Source organism: Oryx dammah, unplaced genomic scaffold, assembly GCF_014754425.2.
Source record: "Oryx dammah isolate SB20612 unplaced genomic scaffold, SCBI_Odam_1.1 HiC_scaffold_4, whole genome shotgun sequence".
In the NCBI taxonomy this organism is placed as follows: Eukaryota; Metazoa; Chordata; class Mammalia; order Artiodactyla; family Bovidae; genus Oryx; species Oryx dammah.
Genome location: NW_024070188.1, coordinates 61,829,002 through 61,848,971, shown reverse-complemented (window position 1 = coordinate 61,848,971; position 19,970 = coordinate 61,829,002). Strand labels below are relative to the sequence as shown.

Sequence of the window (19,970 nt, the reverse complement as noted above, 5' to 3'; positions counted from 1 at the left end):
GTAAATTGTTTTAAAGGAAACCCAAAATGAATTGTTGTAAGTACTGTAATGGAATGTCGGCATGTAAGCTACAGGGTGAAATCATTACTGGCAGTATCTTATTTACACATCTGTTCTGTGAGGAGAATTAGATACTCTTAGAGGAAGAACAAAGTAAATTTGAATTGAAATAGTGCACATTTTGACTAGATGCTGATTCCTTATTAGGTGTTGGGAGTGACTTTGACAGTGTACAAAGAAAGCAACAGTTTGACATCATTTAGAAACATTCTAGAAGAATCCTAATTCAGGGAGATTTCCATTTGTGTGCACTTTAAGAATCTGGAGCCCCATGGAGCTCCTGGGCACTCACCCAGTTTTCTTAGATCCAGTTGGGTTTATGAGTACAAGATACGATAGCCTTATATGCAAGAAGGAAAAACCTTCTCAAACTGGCTGGCTTACTGGGCTGAGTCACTACTTCTGCCAAACAAGTACTGTGTAAGCTGAGCTGCTTTCATCTTACTGCCTATGTTCTTTCTACAGCAGGAACAGAACAGTGTTTATTGATTGCAATTAGATTTCTTATTGCTGAGGAATAACACTCTTTGATGGGCTTCCCTGGGGGGTCCAGAAAGTAAAGAATCTTGTCTGCAGTGCAGGAGACTGGAGTTTGATCCCCGGGTTGGGACAATCCCCTGGAGAAGGGAATGGCAACCCACTCCAGTATTCTTACCTGGAGAATTCTGTGGACAGAGAAGCCTGGTGGGCTACAGTTCATGGAGTCTCAGAGTCGGACATGACTTAATGACTAACATTTTTTCACATATTTGATAAAAAAGAAGAAAATACGTATGTAAAAATATATATGAATACGTATGTCAGTGCACATATTATGTACTTACAGAAGTGAAAGTGAAGTCACTCAGTCGTGTCCGACTCTTTGCGACCCCATGGGCTGTAGCCCACCAGGCTCCTCCATCCATGGGATTTTCCAGGCAAGAGTACTGGAGGGGGTTGCCATTTCCTTCTCCAGGGGATCTTTAATATTTTTAGCTGGAGAATTCCTTGGACAGAGTAGCCTGGTGGGCTATAGTCCCATCAGGTAGCAAAGAGTCAGACATGACTTAGTGACTAACACTTTTTCACGTATTTGTTAAAAAAAGAAAAAAAAATGCATATGTAAAAATATGTATGAATACATACTATCAGTGCACATATGTATGGACATACATACACATGTAAAAACACATATTTAAAAGTACATATATAAAGAATACATGTGTAAAATGCATATGTAAAAATACATATGAATACATATGTCAAAAAAGAAAATGCATACATTAGCAGTTAACTTTTTTTTTTCTTCTTGCAATATAGGATTAAATTACCATGCTCCTACCAGAGGCCCTCATCATACCTAAAATAATTTCTTAATATCATCAATTATCCTGTCAGTTGTCAAATTGTCTCCTATGTGTCGTGATTTTTTTAAGATTCATTTTAGTTAGAATCCAAATAAGGTCCCCATGTTGCAATTGATAATATCCCTTAAGTCTCTTTCAATATCTAATTTTTCCCTCCATCACTCTGCCTCGCCTCCTGTAATGTTTCTGTTGAGGAAACCAGGTCATTTTCCCTGTAGAATTTTCCAGAGTCTGAATTCTGTGGATTGCATGCCTGCGTTGCCCTGCTTCAACCACTGTTGTTGTTTCTGTAGATCTGGCACACATATCCTACAGCTGTTGCCCTCCACAGAGTGAGACAAGCCTCCTCTGAATCAGAACAGCCTCAAACGCGAATGCCATCGCCACAGTCATTTTTGCTTTAGAACCATGTAAGGTAATATTCAGGTGTTCTTTGTCCGCTGTCTCTTGTCTCCGTGTGAAAAAGTCATAAAGGTATAAAATAATTAGGGAAGAGGATGTCACTCAGGATGCATATCTGTGAGGAACAATCGGATTTTTTTCAAAACTGATCATAAATGGACTCTTGTAAAGTTACACAACTTAATGCCAGTGCCAATTAATCTGATGGGCAAGGATGACTCTTGTAAGAGCCTTACAGTGACAGAGGGCAATGCTGTGTGCTTGGGAACTTCACTGAAGCATAAATGCAGACAGCTATGAAGATTTAATTAGAATTAAATATGAGAGACCTAAAAAAATGGCATGTACTGAAACCACCATAAAAACTAAACTCCAAAAAAGGCTGTTCACATTTTTCTGAATAGCTCTTTCAGCCTGTAATGAAAACAGATGGATTACTTCAGGACTGAAATTTAGTACCTACAGTGAGTTTATAGAGATCTAAATTTGTGATGATAGACCCTTAAACCCAATATAGCTTCAGGAAATAGAATAATTTCAAGGAGAAAAATAGTTTTCAGTGGTGACATAGACATTTTAACCATCAAAGCAGCCTCGTTTTCCATTTCTGCTTATCAGATGCCATAAGGCCTGTCACATCAATAACTTTAGATTTAATTTTGACTCATACTTTTCTTATATAGCATACTCTTTATGGATCATTGGCCAACTTGCTTGTTATTGCTGTAACATTAAAAAATAAATTCTTGACTTATAAACTGGACCCTTTTTTAGCTTGGAGAGTTAATACTTTTTGATGTAGCACCTATTTGTATTTCTTTAATAAAATTGGCTTCCCTAGTGGCTCAGCTGGTAAAGAATCCACCTGCAATGCAGGAAACCTGGGTTTGATCCCTGGGTTGGAAAGAAACCCTGGAAAAGGGAACGGCTACCCATTCCAGTATTCTGGCCTGGAAAATTCCATGGACTGTATAGTCCATGGTGTCGCAAAGAGTCAGACACAACTGAGTGACTTTCACTTAATAAGCAAAATTATATAGGTTATTGACATACCTGTGAGCAGGAAGTATCATTTGATAAAGTATTTGCCACTCATCAAAGATAAAAATTGTGACTTATCTACCTTCCTTGGTCTGTGCACTGATAGTGAAAGATTCACTTCAAGACTGAATGGAGTTAGAGTACTTACAGGGCTGCCTTAGTAACACTTCCTTTCCAGGTGGCTCAGTGGTAAAGAATCCCCCTGCCAGTGCAGAGGATGCAGTAGGTATAGGTTCGATCCCTGGGTGGGGACGATTCCCTGGAGCAGGAAATGGCAACCCACTCCCGTATTCTTGCTGGGAAAATCCCATGGACAGAGCAGGCTGGCTGGCTGGCTACAGTCCACGAAGTTGCAAAGGAATGGGACACAACTGACTGAGCACACAACGAATGACTTAGTAACAATTACCAAACCACCATCAAAATATTGTTTGTTTGAAATTCCTCTTTAATAGGAAGGAAGGATTCTTCATTAGGCCAGTCTTCCTTGTGACCAAGAATATGCATTTGTAAGACTGAGATTTTAATGTCTGGTTAAGGTTTTTGTCTATAGCTAGTGAGCAGAAGGCTTCCCTGGTGGTTCAGATGGTAAAGAATCTGCCTGCAATGCAGGAGACCTGAGTTTGATTCCTGGGTCAGGAATCCCCTGGAAGAGGGCAGGGCAACCCTCTCCAGTATTCTTGCATGGAGAATCCCATGGGTAGAGGAGTCTGGTGGGCTACAGTCCATAGGGTCGCAGAGCTGGACACGACTGAAGTGACTTTGCACACACATGCACAGTAAGCAGGTTCAAATTGAACTCTATTCTTCGGCATCCCTCTTTTCATCCAATACTCCTTTACTACATTTTAGGCAGCAGATAGTAAGCAAAGAAATAGAATTCTTTGGTTCTTATAATGCTTGGGTTCATATCCTGCTCCTTAGCTGTAATAGCATTCTTACTATCACAAGTGACGAAAATTCCTCCCAAAAAAGAAATGTACTGGAGTCCTGACTTTGGAGAGCAGAGGTAGTGCTGCCTCCTGGCACGTTACACGAGCTGTCCACAGGGTGCAGGCTTGTTCTTGCCGTCCCTAGATGGTCTGTCTTCTCTGTTGGCCACCAGCACCCCGGCTCTATCCTAAAAGAGCCATCACCTAAGTTGAAAGATCACAGTATTCTTCCTTCTACTTTTATCATTTCTCAGCCTTTGTTTTGTATCACTTCCCTTTTTCTTGTTTTTAAAGTTATCCCTCCTTTTTTCCAAGGTTGACTTTTCCCCTTCATCTTTGATCCCCTCCCATCTGTCTTATCCAAGAATATAGAGGCAGTCTCCACTAATTAGCTCCCCTCTTTAAAATCTTAACCTTTCTACTAATGTTTAAGTGCACCGTCCTAAAACTAAACACCTTTCGCTTTCAGAACCCCTTCAGTTGTTGTCTGATGTCTAGGTTTCCTTATTGAATGTAAAAATCCCTCCTGTAGACCTTCGTGAGTGTTAATCCTCTTTGTTGCTGGAGAATGTCTGTGCTTGTTCCCACCATTTCCTCAGCTCTTACTCAGCACCTTTAGTTCTGGTCTTACTCAGCATCTCTCACCTTTCCCATCCTGTGGCTTCTTTATAATTCCTGTGGTGGGCTGAAAAATGACCTCACCCCTACGCTCCAACGTCTGTGTCAAAATGAAACTGGTGAATACTGCTTTATTTGGAAAATTTGATTGCAGATGTGATTAAGGGTTTTGAGATGAGATGACCCTGGCTTATCTGGTAGGCCATGAATGCCATCACGTGGGCTCTCAGGAGGGAGAGAAGCGGGGGCAGTCGACGCCGCAGGCACACGCAGCACAAGGCAAGGAATGTGCAAAATTCTAGGTTGCAAAAGAGGCAAGAAACACTTTCTGCCCTGGAGCCTCTGAGGAAGCCTGACCTTGATTCTGCTGACACTTTGAGTTTGAACTTTCAGCCTCCAGAAATGTGAAAGAATAAATTTCTGTTGTTCTTAAGGGACTGAGTTTGTGGTAATTTGTTAAGATTGCTGCTGTTACTGCTGCTGCTAAGTCGCTTCAGTCGTGTCCGACTCTGTGTGACCCCATAGACGGCCTCTTTGGACATTCTTGATAAAATTATTGACCACAGTGAACATGCATGAGTAAACAAGACTTAGATCAAGAAGGAGACTCTGATCAGCTCTCCAGCAGACCCACTTTTAGCATTTGCCTCTACCAAAGAATTCACTATTTTGAATGATCACATTTGTGAACCTAATATGAACCGCATCAAGAAGAATAAACCTCTCTCTTTGGTGTCTGGATTCTTTCTTCTAACAGTCGGTGAGGTTCAGCCATGTTGTCATATGTGGTTATAGATTTTTAAATTGTCATTTTTGTATAGTATTCATTGTCTATATAGAGCACACATGATTCTACTATTGATGGTTTACCAATACTGCTGTTAATGAATATCGATTATAGATCTTTTGGTGAACATCTGTTTGTGTTTCTGTTGAGTATATAATGAGGAACGGATTTCCAGAGTCGAAGATGCCTTGTCATTTCTTTCTGTACTAAGTTGACAATCTCATCTACAATTCTGCTTTAACTCTCCCTCATCATTCTGACTCTTAAAATCTCTGTCTGATTCTGATCTTTGTGCTTAGATATAAAATGACAGGTATCAAGTACACACACACACATACAAACACAATGTTTAGGGTGTTCCAATTTAAAGATAAGTTCCTGCCAGAAAAGTGCCTCTTCCTCTTGTCATTTGTTGTGTTAATGTCAAGTCATCAGTCTTAACCGTTCAAGTTTGAAACAGAATCATTTTTAAGTCTTTCTTTGATTATCCTGCGTCCACCAAATCTTGAAAGCTTCCCTTCTACCATGATTGCCCACCGTGTTCTGTCTACATCAGTTTGGGGGTACACTGTCCCTTGAATGACTCCTTAACTTGTCTCCTACCTTCTAGTTTCTTTTGATACTCATCCATCTACACATTCTAGGTTGATCCTTACAAACTTTGATCCTGCTGCACCACTTCTCAAAACTTATGGGCATGGATGGATCACCATTGATTACAAAAATCAAGTCAGAATTCTTTATGTTGACTTTCTATGCCTCATAATTTGATTTCAACCTCATTTCTATGAGTAATTATTTACCTGAAGTTTCACCAGGTGGTATTGAATTACCTATTCACATTGTCTTCAATAACATTTTTATGATAAATTTCTCAAAGGGCTTCCGATGAACGTTTCCTATAGTGGCTCCATATAATGGCCATGTATTAAGAGTTTCCTGTGCCTGGTGTACACATAACCCACACAACAGCTTTGTGTGGTAAATACCTGTGTTACTATCCTCAATTTACAGTTAAGGACACCAAAGCTTGGAGAATTTGAGGTGTCTAATGTTATCCAGCCAGAAACCTAATCAGGATTCAGACACTGGAAATCACGACTCAGCCTGCTTGCGTTTTGCATATCATGACTCGTCTCAAGGCCATGGGAGATGAGGAGGCTTCCCTTCCATCTTTCAGCTTTGTGGTGTGCTTTTCTGAGGCAGCATCTCCTCCTAACAGAGAGCTGTGATTCTAGGTCCCGCCAGTCTGCAGATGTGTGCTTTTCCCCCTCACATTCTCTGAAGCTGGCCCATCATGAACTGAGCTCTAGCAGCTATTGCCTGGGCAGGGGGACTTAAAATAGTTCTTATACCACCAATTTGGTTTGGTTCTGCTCCCTCCTTCTTTTCCTGTTTCTCTTCTCCTCCTTCCTCCCTTTCTTTCTCTCCTGTTTCTTTCTTCCTCTGCAGGCTTCTTTCTCCCTTTTCCTCTCCTCGCCCCCTCCCGCCCTCCCTTCCCTTCCTTTGGTAGGTGCCATGATTCCCAGCATTTTTGAAAGATCAATCTCTGGAAGTGCACAGTGTCCCTCAGATCACTTACTTTGCAGCCTTCACCTTTCAGGTTCAAAAAACCTGCACTACCTCAGTATAATAATCAAATAAGCAAATTAGTGCTGGAGTGGGGAGATTATATATACATTTGCTTGAGCAATATATGAATGATTCATGTTTGAATCACTATACATGTATTTATTATAGTTTAGGGATGAGGAAATTGTGGGCCCAAATCTGTTGTTAATACAGATATGTATCATTATACACTGTAGAGTTAACCAAACACCATACAAGAAAATAAAAGGATGCTGATGAAACTAAATGTGTAGTAATTTATAACAGGAATTTCCAAACCATGACCCATTCAAAACAATAATGATAATGGATTATTCTTCTGTCCTGCCTGAAAATCTCAACAGTTTCAGTTGTACAGAAGGAGTTTTGCAATCTCTCAACATTGTATCCCTACCAGACTTTAGAAAACTAACTTAGAACCTTCAGGAGACTCTACTGGGCACTACTTTTAGGCTCTGAGTACCATTTTAGTAATTTTCATGTTGTAGATCACTTGCAGGTAGCCCTTATTCATTCATGAAAGAAAAACCTGTGGAATGCAGATTATGGTTCCCTGAAGAATTAGGAAGGGATGATCACTTGGGGGTTAGTGTCTGCTCTTTAGAGACTCTCTCTTGGTTCACCCACTGAGGACCCTATTGGGATTGATGGAGGTGTTTTTTGTGTCAGCTGTGCCAGGTCTTAGTTGTGGCACGTGAAATTGTTTAGCTGTGGCACATGAGATCTAGTTCCCTGACCAGGGATCGAACCCTGGCCCCCTGCATTGAGAGAATGGAATCTTAGCCATTGGACCGCCAGGGAAGTCCTCGACTTAGTTTTCTGTTGCAATTTTCTGAATTTCTCAACCAAGCCCGGTACCCTTCCTTTCCTTGGCTTCCTCCAAAATGCCTTTGATGTGCCAGGGCTGCTGTTTTTCATCTGCACTTTGAAGTCCTCCACTTTCTGACTCCATTAACAGCTGATGCCTCACCCACATAGATTTCTGTCATCCATCTCACCAAGGAAACTTTTATATAATAGATACTCAGGACATTTCTTTAATTAAATTGGAATTAATGGATCACTGCAGGGATTAATCCATCATGAGTGGATGGGTAGTTCTGTGTGATAACTTGGGAAGTTTCCAGTAATTATGGAATGTTAGAGCACCTTGTAGACTATAGAATAAGCTGAATCACTACTGGGCTCTTGATTTTTCATCAGTCATCCTGAGACCAAGGAAAAAAACTGAATAGATAAAAAGTAAATATTAATGTCTTTCCTTCAGTGCTATGTTTTACAAGCAGAGGCAGCTTTTGTGAGATATTTAACAGATATGGCATTATCATGGAAAAATTGAATACAAAAAGTAACAGAGACTATGAACCACTTCCATTTGCTGACTGAAATGCGATTAGGCACAACAGTTTTATGTGATTGTTCTAGAAATTTATTATGCTTTAATAAACTCCTGGCAAACCTAATTAGATGCTCCATTTAGCATTAATTGAATTGGAACAAGGAAAGAAACTACACCTCATGTAAAGTTGTAAGAGGCACATTTTTAAATGACTGACTTAGCCTTAAATTTTGAAATGTGAAATGTGGCAGTTTTACTCACAATATTACCATAGAAACTCAATTAGACAATTATTAAGTGCATTTACTCATGAAACATACTACAAGAGTATATGCATCAGTCTCCAGATCTATTTTTTGCTTTCCATTCATGTCCTGATCTTTGGAACCTCCATATCCCATAAATGTAGTATGTGGCTCATTTAAGAATTAAGGGCATGGATTTTCCAGCAAGATTGCTTGGTTTTGAATCATGGTGCTAGCATTTTCAGACTGATTTGGGCCGATTGTTTTTATCTTCTCTACCTCAATGTCCTGAAACAATAACAGTACCTACCACCAAAGGGGGATTATGAAGATTAAGTAATTTAGTACTTGAAAAGCATATGATGTCTGACACATGTAATTACTAAATACGTGTTTGTAAAATAAAATGGATAAATTGTACCTCATATAAGTGGGTCTCAAGAATTGTGGAGTATCAAGTGTTTGTTATTTTGGTCACCTGATGCGGAGAGCTGACTCATTGGAGAAGATCTTGATGCTGGGAAAGATTGAAGGCAGGAGAAGGGGACGACAGAGGATGAGATGTTTGGATGGCATTGTTGACTGAATACACATGAATTTGAGCAAACTCTGGGAGATACTGAAGGACAGGGAATCCTGGCGTACTGCAGTCCATGGGGTTGCAAAGAGTTGGGTATGACTTAGTGACTGAACAACAGCAAGGTGTTTGTGTAGTTTGTAATAATTATATCATCTTGTGCATTTTTAGCATGTCTTAGGATGATTTCATGAGGAAGATAATTTTCACCTGTTTCTTTGATTACTTTTGAGAAGATATGCATCAGAGTCAGAAGGTAGCCATAATAAGATATGTTCTTTAATTAGATAATGAAATATTATCGTGTAAAAACTGCTGTGTAGCTGGAAGGCATAGCCACTATAACAAGGCAAAACAAAAAACAACAAGAAAACAAAAACCAGGAAAGACATACAGATTGGAAAGGAAGAGTAAAACCACTTCTAGTTATAGATGATATAATGGCCCATGTAGAAAATCCCCAAACACATGCCCCTCCGCCAAATGCTTCTTGAACTAATAAGTTAATTTAGTAAAGTCTCAGGATACAAGGTCAGTATACAAAAATCTGCTATTGTTTTATATACTACAATGAACAACTGGGATTTGAAATTTTAAAAAGAGTACATCTATGATAGTACCCCAAAAGGAAACATTTAGGTATAATTTAACAAAGTATGTATAGGAACTGTCTGTTGAAAATTACGAAATATTGATGAACAAAATCAAAGACTTGAATAAGTGGAGAGGTATGCCTAGCCATGCATTGAAACACTCAGTATTGTTAAGATGCTAGTTCTCTCTGAAATGACCCATAGTCATCGTGAGTGGGTGCTCCTTCTCTTCAGTTGTGTCTGACACTTTGCAACCCGATGGACTATAGCCCACAGGCTCCTGTGTCCATGGGATTCTCCAGACAAGAATACTGGTGCAGGTTGCCATGCCCACTCCAGGGGATCTTCCCAACCCAGGGCTCAAACCCGAGTCTCTTATGTCTCCTGCATTGTCAGGCAGGTTCTTTACCTGGGAAGCCCTGTAGTCATCATGCTGCTGCTGCTGCTAAGTCGCTTCAGTCGTGTCCGAGTCTGTGCAACCCCAGAGACGGCAGCCCACCAGGCTCCACCGTCCCTGGGATTCTCCAGGCAAGAACACTGGAGTGGGTTGCCATTTCCTTCTCCAATGCATGAAAGTGAAAAGTGAAAGTGAAGTCACTCAGTCGTGTCCAACTCTTAGCGACCCCATGGACTGCAGCCCACCAGGCTCCTGCATCCATGGGATTTTCCAGGCAAGAGTACTGGAGTGGGGTGCCATTTAATCCTAATCAAAATTCTGGGAGAAATTTTTGTAGCTCTCAGTGGATAGCTTTTAACTATCAATTGATTCTAAAATCTATGTAGGAAAGAAAGTAGAAGAACTAAAATAGCTACAACAATTTCGAAACCAGAAGAGTGGGAGAACTCACACTGCTTGATTCTAGTGAAGAAGTGAAGTGAAGTCGCTCAGTTGTGTCCGACTCTTTGAAACCCCATGGACTGTAGCCCACCAGGCTCCTCCGTCCATGGGATTCTCCAGGCAAGCATACTGGAGTGGGTTACCATTTCCTTCTCCAGGGGATCTTCCCGACCCAGGGATCGAACCTGGGTCTCCCGCATTGGAGGCAGACGCTTTAACCTCTGAGCCACCAGGGAAGCCCACCATAAAGCTCCCACTGACAAAACAGTGTATATATAGCACAGACGGTCCCCGACTTGCAATGGTTCAGTTTATGATTTTTTTTTGCTTTGATGGCGCAAAAATGATACCCATTCAGTAGAACCCATACTTTGAATTTTGAATTATGATCTTTTCCCAGCTTAGTGATACATTCTCAGTTGTGATGCTGGGCAGAGAGCCAAAGCTCTCAGTCAGCCAGGCAATCAGGAGGAGAAACAACCAATACACTTACAACTGTTCTGTACCCATACAGATTCCATTTTCACTTTTAGTACACTATTTGATAAATCATATGAGATATTCAGGACTTTAATATAAAATAGGCTTTGCATTAGATAATTTTGCCCAACTATAGGCTAGTATAAGTGTTCTGAGCACATTGAAGGCAGGCTGGGCTAAACTATGATGTTTGGTAGGTTAAATGTATTAAATTATTTAAATTTACAGTATTTTCAACTTACAATGTGTTTTTCTGGACATAACCTCATTGTAAATTGAGAAACATCTGTATTCACAAAAAGTAAATACATAGATCAATGGAACAGAATAGAACATCCAAAAAGTTTTGGAAGAGAAAATCAAAATGGATCATAAGCTTCAATGTAAGGTATAAAAGGTATAGCACTTTCAGTAGAAAACATAAGAGAAAACTTTTGTGACTTGGGTTAGGCAAAGATTTTTTTCAGATACCACACCTAAAGCACAATCCATATTAGAAAAAATCGGTAAATTGGCCTTAAAGTTAAAATTTTCCTCTCTCCTAAAGACATTTAACAGAATGAAGAGGCAGGTCACAAACAGGGAAAAAGTATTTGTAAATCACATATCTGGCAAAGGAAAAATATCAATATAAAAACAGACAAAACTCACATTAAGAAAACAAACTCAACAATAAAAAGGGGAGGGAGGCATGTGCTTTGAACATGTTACCAAAGAAGATGAAAGAGTGAATTTTATGTTATGGAAATTTTTAAAATATATTAAGAAAAAAATACAAATACATTAGAACAAATCACTTGACTGAATTTGAAGTAGGAAGAATGCCTTCCTCTGTTATCACACTATCTTATGGTATTTTAAAATTACTACACAAATAAGCATTTTTAATGTTGTATATTGCATCCCACATGGTCTGTTCCTGTTTCCATGTTCAGATATAATGAATATACTTTAGTCTACTTGTACCATTTATTTTACATGGCTCATTTCTCTCTTAATCTGAAAGCCTTCTGCAGCATTTCTACTTTATTTTAGCAACAAATTCCACGAATCAGTTCTCTGGAAAGAATCCATTTCCCGCCCCCCGCCGCCATTGTCACTACTTAGTATTTTTCTTTGCTATCTCTCCTTTGTTTTCTCATCAGCAGCTGTTTTATTTCGTTTCTCTCAGCCATACTGTATGCTGTCTCTTGATTTTAATGCGTGTGGCTGACTGTGAGTGGCTGACATCTGTGGGAGGAGGAAGCCGAGTGGGTGCCTGAGGCAGATGGGCCATGTGGGTGGGATGCAGTGACTCATTTTTTTCATGTGTTGATTTTTGTTGTAGAAATGTTAAGGACCCCAGAAGAAAACTCTCTATTTCTATTAGAGAGCCTTGAAGTTATGGCTAGCCTTGGAAAGTATCTTTTGAAGCTCCTTTGATTTGCCCTCCCCTTTTATAACCTCACTAAATCTTCTGGGTCTTTAGCTTTCATTTGATCTGATTTATTTCTCCTTCACAGAATGTAGACTCTAATTTCATATTCATTAGATAAGGCCGGCTGTATCAAACAACCTCTTGAGGGTCTGTGTTCCTTTTATAAGAGGGTTGCACTTTGGTTGCACGCAGGTCTTCAATGTTCTTTTTATATTTTGGTGCGTTCCCAAATTACAAAAGTAATCAGTGTTCATAATAGAAATTGTACAAGATATAGAAAGCATAAAGAGGAAAAGATAAGGCATAATTTCATTACACAATTGTTATCACAGTTTATATTTTGCTGTACAACTTTCCAAAACTTTTTTGTGTACATCTATACATATAGAATATATATAATAATCAATTGATGATAATGTATACATTATGTTTTAATGTGTATGGTATACATTATAATGTATATGTTTTACTTTTTTCCTAAATATAGTGTGTGTGTTTGTGTGTGTGTATGTGTGGTCATTTTTCTAATAATGAATATTTAGGCATTTTTCCATTGTTACTGCAAAAATAATATTTCAGTGGATATACTTACAAGTAAATCTGCCATATGTATAGGAATTTTCTCAGGATAAATTCTTAGGAATGGAATTATTGAGTCAAAGAATATGCATAATTTTAAGGACTCAAGATCTCCTAAAGAGTTTACACTTCCCCATAGCGTGTAAGAATACCATTTCTCTGCATCTTCATTGGGTATTTTGAAATATCTTCAGCTCCTTGATAGGAAAAAAACTTTTTATTGGTTTAGTGTTCATTTGGAGAAGGCAATGGCAACCCACTCCAGTGTTCTTGCCTGGAGAATCCCAGAGATGGGGGAGCCTGGTGGGCTGCCGTTTGTGGGGTCTTACAGAGTCGGACACGACTGAAGTGACTTAGCAGCGGTAGCAGCAGTGTTCATTTATTAGGAGTGAAATATAGAATAGTTTTATATGTGATGTTGCCGTTTTAGTTACACTTTTGTGATTTTACCTGCCTATGTCCACAGCCTAATTTTCTATAATGTAATGTTTTATGGTTGCTTATTTGTTTTAAATTGACCAATAAGAGATAAATTGATGCTTTTGAACTGTGGTGTTGGAAAAGACTCTTGAGAGTCCCTTGGATTGCAAGGAGATCCAACCAGTCCATCCTAAAGGAGATCAGTCCTGAGTGTTCGTTGGAAGGACTGATGTTGAAGCTAAAACTCCAATACTTTGGCCACCTTATGCGAAGAGCTGACTCATTTGAAAAGACCCTGATGCTGGGAAAGATTGAAGGTGGGAGGAGGAGGGGACAACAGAGGATGAGATGGTTGGATGGCATCACTGACTCAATGGACATGGGTTTGGGTAGACTCTGGGAGTTGGTGATGGACAGGGAGGCCTGGCGTGCTGCAGTCCATGAGGTCGCAAATAGTTGGACATGACTGAGCAACTGAACTGAACTGATAAAGATATGAGAGATAACAATAAAGATATTAACCTTTCATCTATCACATATTGCACATATTTTAAACAAATTAGTATCACTTGTTAAATTTGTTATATGTTAATTTTGTTTTAATTTTGAGTAGCATCTATTTATTATATTTTCCAGAAGCTTATTATGATTTTAAAGGAAGCTGTTGGTTTTCATAATTTTGCACCTTGACATCTTGTTAAATTGTATTAATACTTATAATAGTTGTTTAATTGATTCTATTGTGGTTTTTTGGTTGGTAATCATAATATCTGCAAGTAATGATAGTTATTTTATAGAATTATATGTCCATACTTCATTAAGTTTTATTGCATCAGTTAGGATTTTCAGATGGTGTACTGGTAGTAAGAATAGTTGACAGCCTTGTCTTTTTCCTGATTTTCATGGGAATACCTATAAGTACAAAGCTGTTATGAAATATATATTATTTTTTCAATTTAAAGATGTTCCCTTATATTTTCATTTTGCAGTTATTTTTAATGAAAAGTGGATTCTGAATTTTACATAAAGTACTAAGGACATCTTTGGGAACACTGATGAGTTTTTTTCCACTGAGCCATCCTTGCATTCCCCAAATAAATTTTAAATCCATGATCTAGTGTTCTTATAGTATATAGTGCTTGATACATTTTACGCATTTTTCTTTCATGTTTCTGTCTGTATATATAAATGAATTTGAAACTAATCTGAATTTTATTTTTGTGACACTGTCAAATTTTGGTTCCAAGTTTATGTTACCTTGGTGTTAGTCATCTGTGAAGTCTGGAAGAACTTGTATCTATAGTTGTATTCTCTCTCTTAGTTATAATTTCTATACCTTTGCTTCCTCTTTTTCTTGATTATACTTGCTAAGGACTTGCTAGATATTTGTTATAAAATTCAGCTCTGGATTGAGTCATAATTTTACCTGTTTGCTTCTTAAAATTTCATTTTACATTTATAACTTACTGCTGTTTCCCATGGATCTACTTCTGGAAACTTAGTTAACTTGTTTTCAGTTTTAAAAATTAACAGAGTGCATTAGCCCCACTTTCCACCATTGCTGACTCTCCTTAGTTTTCAGTAATTACATGATCCTTTTCTTTGGGAAAATCTCCATGAGCTGATATGGAGAGGGTTCTGGAATATGTTGTTATATTTTTAATTAAAAAATAATTTAGATTTTATTTAAAACGCAAAAAAAAATGCAGTTTTGCTACAGTTTGTAAAACCACTTCCGATAGAACTGCTAATTTAAAATTCAGTGGTAAATGAAGAGGGAAAATCCCTATCATTTTCTCTTTGAATACTAAGTTATTGAAACAAAAAAGTGCTTACTGAGGATTATTTAGGTGTCATCATTTGGGGGACTTTGTTTTCTATTTGCAGATATCGCCGTGGTGGAGATGAGCGATGCCTTCCGACAACCATCCTTATTTTACCACCTGGGAGTGAGAGAAAGTTTCAGCATGGCCAACAACATCATCCTCTACTGTGATACTAATTCAGACTCTCTGCAGTCACTGAAGGTACCTTACATGTTTACTAAATATTTGCTTTAGGCCCCAGAGTTTTAGGGATACCTCTCCATCATCCACACACACACAAATAATCAAGTAGCATATGTTTGTGGAAGGATATTATTGTCAGTCAAATAATTATGCAACAGTGACTAGTTACATTGTGAGGTTTATTTGGAATTCAGTGTGGAAATTTGCTGATACACAGTTAGAGGAAAGACTTAGTGTTGAGTTCTGAGCTCTGGTTGGAATTGCGGCTGAGGAGTTCTGAACAGGAAGTTGCCACTCCACACACTGGAGAAAGAAGAGGGTACCTAACGTGTGGTCAGCCCTCATGCTGTGTCACCACTGGGAGTTTCCTTGGGCACACCTATCACCTACTAGAAGTATGCTGTCTACTGAAAGTTCTCTGAATACAAATTCTCTATCACCAGAAAATTGCCACTTTCTGCCACTGGGATATGATTTCAGTTAAAGTGGGAAGAGGAGGAAGAAAAACCTACCATATTTGTCTACAAAATTCAACATATCTCATGGCATTCTGTCCATGATAGGAACTTAATGATAGGAGGGTATTTTCTCCGTTCAAGAAGATTGCCTAAAATGCTTTTGCAATACAAAATTATTTTACACTGTATGATTCTTTGAAAAGCATCTAACAGTTCAGTATGTAACTCATGCCGAATCTCATAATCAATCATTTCCTTTATGAAACTTCCATCTAGCTCTTTGTGGCTTTTTCTCATTCATCACTTCAGGTTCTCAAATCCAAGCCAACCTTGGTAAAATACAATAAAAATTAATTCAAAAACACCCAACCTTGGGATGTGGAGTCCTGAAACCCAGAACCATACTTCTGATCACTTCAGATCTCTAACCCCAAGGCTATGGTTTTTCCTGTGGTCATGTATGGATGTGAGAGTTGGACTGTGAAGAAGGCTGAGCGCCGAAGAATTGATGCTTTTGAACTGTGGTGTTGGAGAAGACTCTTGAGAGTCCCTTGGACTGCAGGGAGATCCAACCAGTCCATCCTAAAGGAGATCAGTCCTGGATGTTCTTTGGAAGGACTGATATTGAAGCTGAAACTCCAATACTTTGGCCACCTGATGTGAAGAGCTGACTCATTGGAAAAGACCCTGATGTTGGGAAAGATTGAGGGCAGGAGGAGAAAGGGACGACAGAGGATGAGATGATTGGATGGCATCACCGACTCAATGGACATGCGTTTGGGTGAACTCGGGGAGTTGGTGATAGACAGGCCTGGCGTGCTGCTATTCATGGGGTTACAAAGAGTTGGACACGACTGAGCGACTGAACTGAACTGAACTGAAACCTATATTAGCAAGTTGATGAAGAGGTTATTTTATTCTTTCTATTCTATTTTCTTTGCAGTAGATTCATTTTAAGCAGGCAGTGTTGTGTCGGACATTTTTCACTCTACAGTATTTTTATTCTTGTCCTACTGGTATCTGATGATTTAATTTTATGCCCATTCTTTCCTAGGGAAATTTTTTTTAAATTACATTTGAGAGAAAGAGATAAAGCTAATCTTATCAGAACTTTGTGTGGGGCAAATAAACTGATTTATTTAATTGCTTTCAGCCAGCCTTTGTATAAAAGTGTTATTGGTATTTGAATAAAATAGTTCTTTAAAGAGGCTTGTCTGTCTAAAATATGCTCATTTCTTGTGTACAATACATAATTGCTGTTTGTTATTGAGCACTTACTATGTGCTAGGTACTAAGCCCTTCTGTTATTGTATTGCTGTTCAGTTGCTAAGTCAGGTTCAATTTTTTGTGACCCCATGGACTGCAGCATGCCAGGCTTCCCTGTCCTTTACCATCTCCCAGAATTGGCTGAAACTCATGTCCATTGAGTCAGTGATGACATTCAGTCTTACCCAGCATCACGGTCTTTTCCAATGAGTCAGTTCTCATCAGGTGGCCAAAATATTGGAGTTTCATCTTCAGAATCAGTCCCCCAGGATTGATTTCCTTTACAATCGACTGGTTTGATCCTGCTATCCAAGGGACTTAGGTGTCTTCTCCAGCACCAAAATGCAAAAGCATCAGTTCTTCAGTGCTTACCCTTCTTTATGGTCCAACTCTCACATCCATATATGACTACTGGAAAACCATAGCTTTGACTAGACGGACCTTTGTCAGCAAAGTGATGTCTTTGCTTTTTAATATGCTGTCTAGGTTTATCATAGCTTTCCTTCCAAGGAGCAAGCGTCCTTTAATTTCATGGCTGCAGTCACCACCTGCAGTGATTTTGGAGCCCAAGAAAATAAAATCTGTCACTGCTTCCACTTTTTCCCCTTCTATTAGCCATGAAGTGATGGAACTGGATTAATTCTTAAAACATCACTTTGAGGTATATGCATGTGTGCACTAAGTCACTTCATCATATCTGACTCGGTGCAACCCTATGGACTATAGCCCACCAGACTCCTCTGTCCATGGAATTCTCCAGGCAAGAATACTGGAGTGGGTTGCCATGCTCTCCTCCAGGGAATCTCCCCGACCCGGGGGTTGAACCTGTGTCTCCTGAGTTTTGAGGTGTATATACCATCACCAAATTATAGGATTGCAAACTGAGATTCTGACAAATTCAATCATTTGCCCAAGGTAATGTAGAAAATTTGGGTCCAGGTCTGCCTGAGTCCAAAGTCTGGCCCCCTTGACCACTAAACTTGACTCCAATTACGCCTGGTTAGAAGGATAGCAGACATTCCTAAGTGTGTTCATTTAGAAAAACCCATCAACCATACATCCTGAGTTGTTTCATGAAACATCCATCCCTTCTTTTGTCTTCCTCCTTCCGTTAAATGTAAGCTTTTGTTATTTTCTTATTTAGTTTGTACCTGGCCCAAGTATCTGGTTGCAAAATACAAAGTTCTAGGGTAGAAAGTGTTTTCCTTCAGTCTAACAACCTCCTCTGAGCCCTGGAAGTTCCTTGGGTTCTGCTACTGAGGAAGGTCTGTATGTGTGTGTGTGTGTGTGTATGTATGTGTGTGTGTGTGTGTGTGTGTGTGTGTGTGTGTGTGTATTTTTAATTTTTAAAAATTATTTCTGTTGCAGGTAGTTATAAGTGAAATTGTTATCCCTACCATCTAGCAACAGAAAGGAAAGCTGCTGTGAAATAAGCAAAATAAGAGATATTTATAAATAATATATTATATATGGATTAGGTAAACAAGATAAAAATGAAGTATCTCCCTATTTTCACAGGGCAAGACAGAATGAAAATGCTATTCTTGTTGCATGTCTAGCTTCACTCAAATTGGTTCTTTGGACATCTAGAAAGTATACTTGCACCAGTTTTATTTTCATCTACTGTTCTTTGTTGAAAAGAACTGTTTTTCTTCGGCAACAAATTCTTAGGAAGAAATCACAGAAAAGGTTTTTTTTTTAAAGTTTAAGCTCCTGATAGATAAGAACCATACAAGTACTTAAAATCTATGTCTCAGTGTTCAAATGAAAGGCTATTTAGACTCTAATCAGATCATGTTTTGCAATAGAATTTGTATCAGTTTTAAATTACAAGTACTCTCTCACTGTAGTAAGAATGAAATAATTTTTTTCAAAAAGAAGATCATCATTCCCCTTTGAGAAAGGGAAGTTGATAGATATTTTTTCCTTAGCAAATAGGAAAAAATTTATTTAAAGTAATAACACAATTTTCTTTAAATAGATAACATGAAAACATCTTATGTGCCTATTAATGAGACTCTGCTGAGATTTACATTTGTTTGAAAATCAGAAACTGCTGCAACAATTGTTTTCTGATTTATTTGGTACACTGTAGAAATGATCAGATCTTCATTTGGGGTCTCTCAATAAGTGGGACTGTGGGTCTGGAACCATTGGCTGATGGGCTGTGGGACAAATAAGATGGAATCCATCTGTCACCAGAAAGAGCTTGGGAGAAATGAATGGCTGTTGTGTAGAGTAAGGAAGCTGTTTTAATGAACCATTTCTTCTCTCATCAGAAATTCCTTTATAAATTCTTTTCCTGTTTAAGTTGTTACATAATATTGAGCAGTAAAAGAATAGATATGTATAATTGAATCACTTTGCTGCACACCTGGAACTATCACAACATTGTTAATCAACTGTACTCCAATATAAAATAGGAAGTTAAAAAATAAATGAAGACAAAAACAAAAATAAATTCCTTTATAACAACACCTCTCAGCTATAAATCTTGACTCCTTCTCCTCCCTTATTTAGCTCCCTCTCTTTTCCCTAGGTCACTCCCCACTCACTTTTAAATAATGCTTCATATAAAAGCAAAGCAAAACAAAACAAGGAAATGTCATTCACATTATCAGATAGTCAACAATTAAAGGCCCTTATTATACCAATGGCAGGGCTGTGAAGTGTGGGAAGTGTATGCATTGCTGGTAGAAGAGTATGTTGGCATTACCTTTTGAAGATCAGCTTGGCAATAGCTTATAATATCAACTGAGTTTATCACCAAGAGTCAGCAGTTCTGATTCTAGATGTGTGCTGTTAAAAAAAAAAAATCTTTGGCTTGCATATGGAGATATAATGAAGAAAGTGTATGTTAACTTTGTTTGTGATAATCCCTCCCCCAGAGAAATTGGTAAATATCCAACAACAGAAGAATGAATATGAATACTTTCTGGTATAGTCATTTAA

The 19,970-nt window shown here is 38.5% G+C and overlaps 1 protein-coding gene and 1 non-coding gene across 2 annotated transcripts in view; one reads left to right on the top strand and one right to left on the bottom strand.

Annotated features, from left to right (window-relative positions):
- The window catches only part of MAP3K5 (mitogen-activated protein kinase kinase kinase 5), a 228,197-nt gene that overhangs the window by 48,645 nt on the left and 159,582 nt on the right, over positions 1-19,970 (top strand). The window contains exon 2 of the mRNA XM_040239312.1: positions 15,173-15,312. Within this exon, the coding sequence (XP_040095246.1) occupies positions 15,173-15,312 (140 nt within the window). The remainder of the gene's footprint in view (positions 1-15,172; positions 15,313-19,970) is intronic.
- TRNAW-CCA lies at positions 10,554-10,625 on the bottom strand. Its single transcript has one exon. It is a non-coding gene; the product is annotated as a tRNA-Trp (tRNA).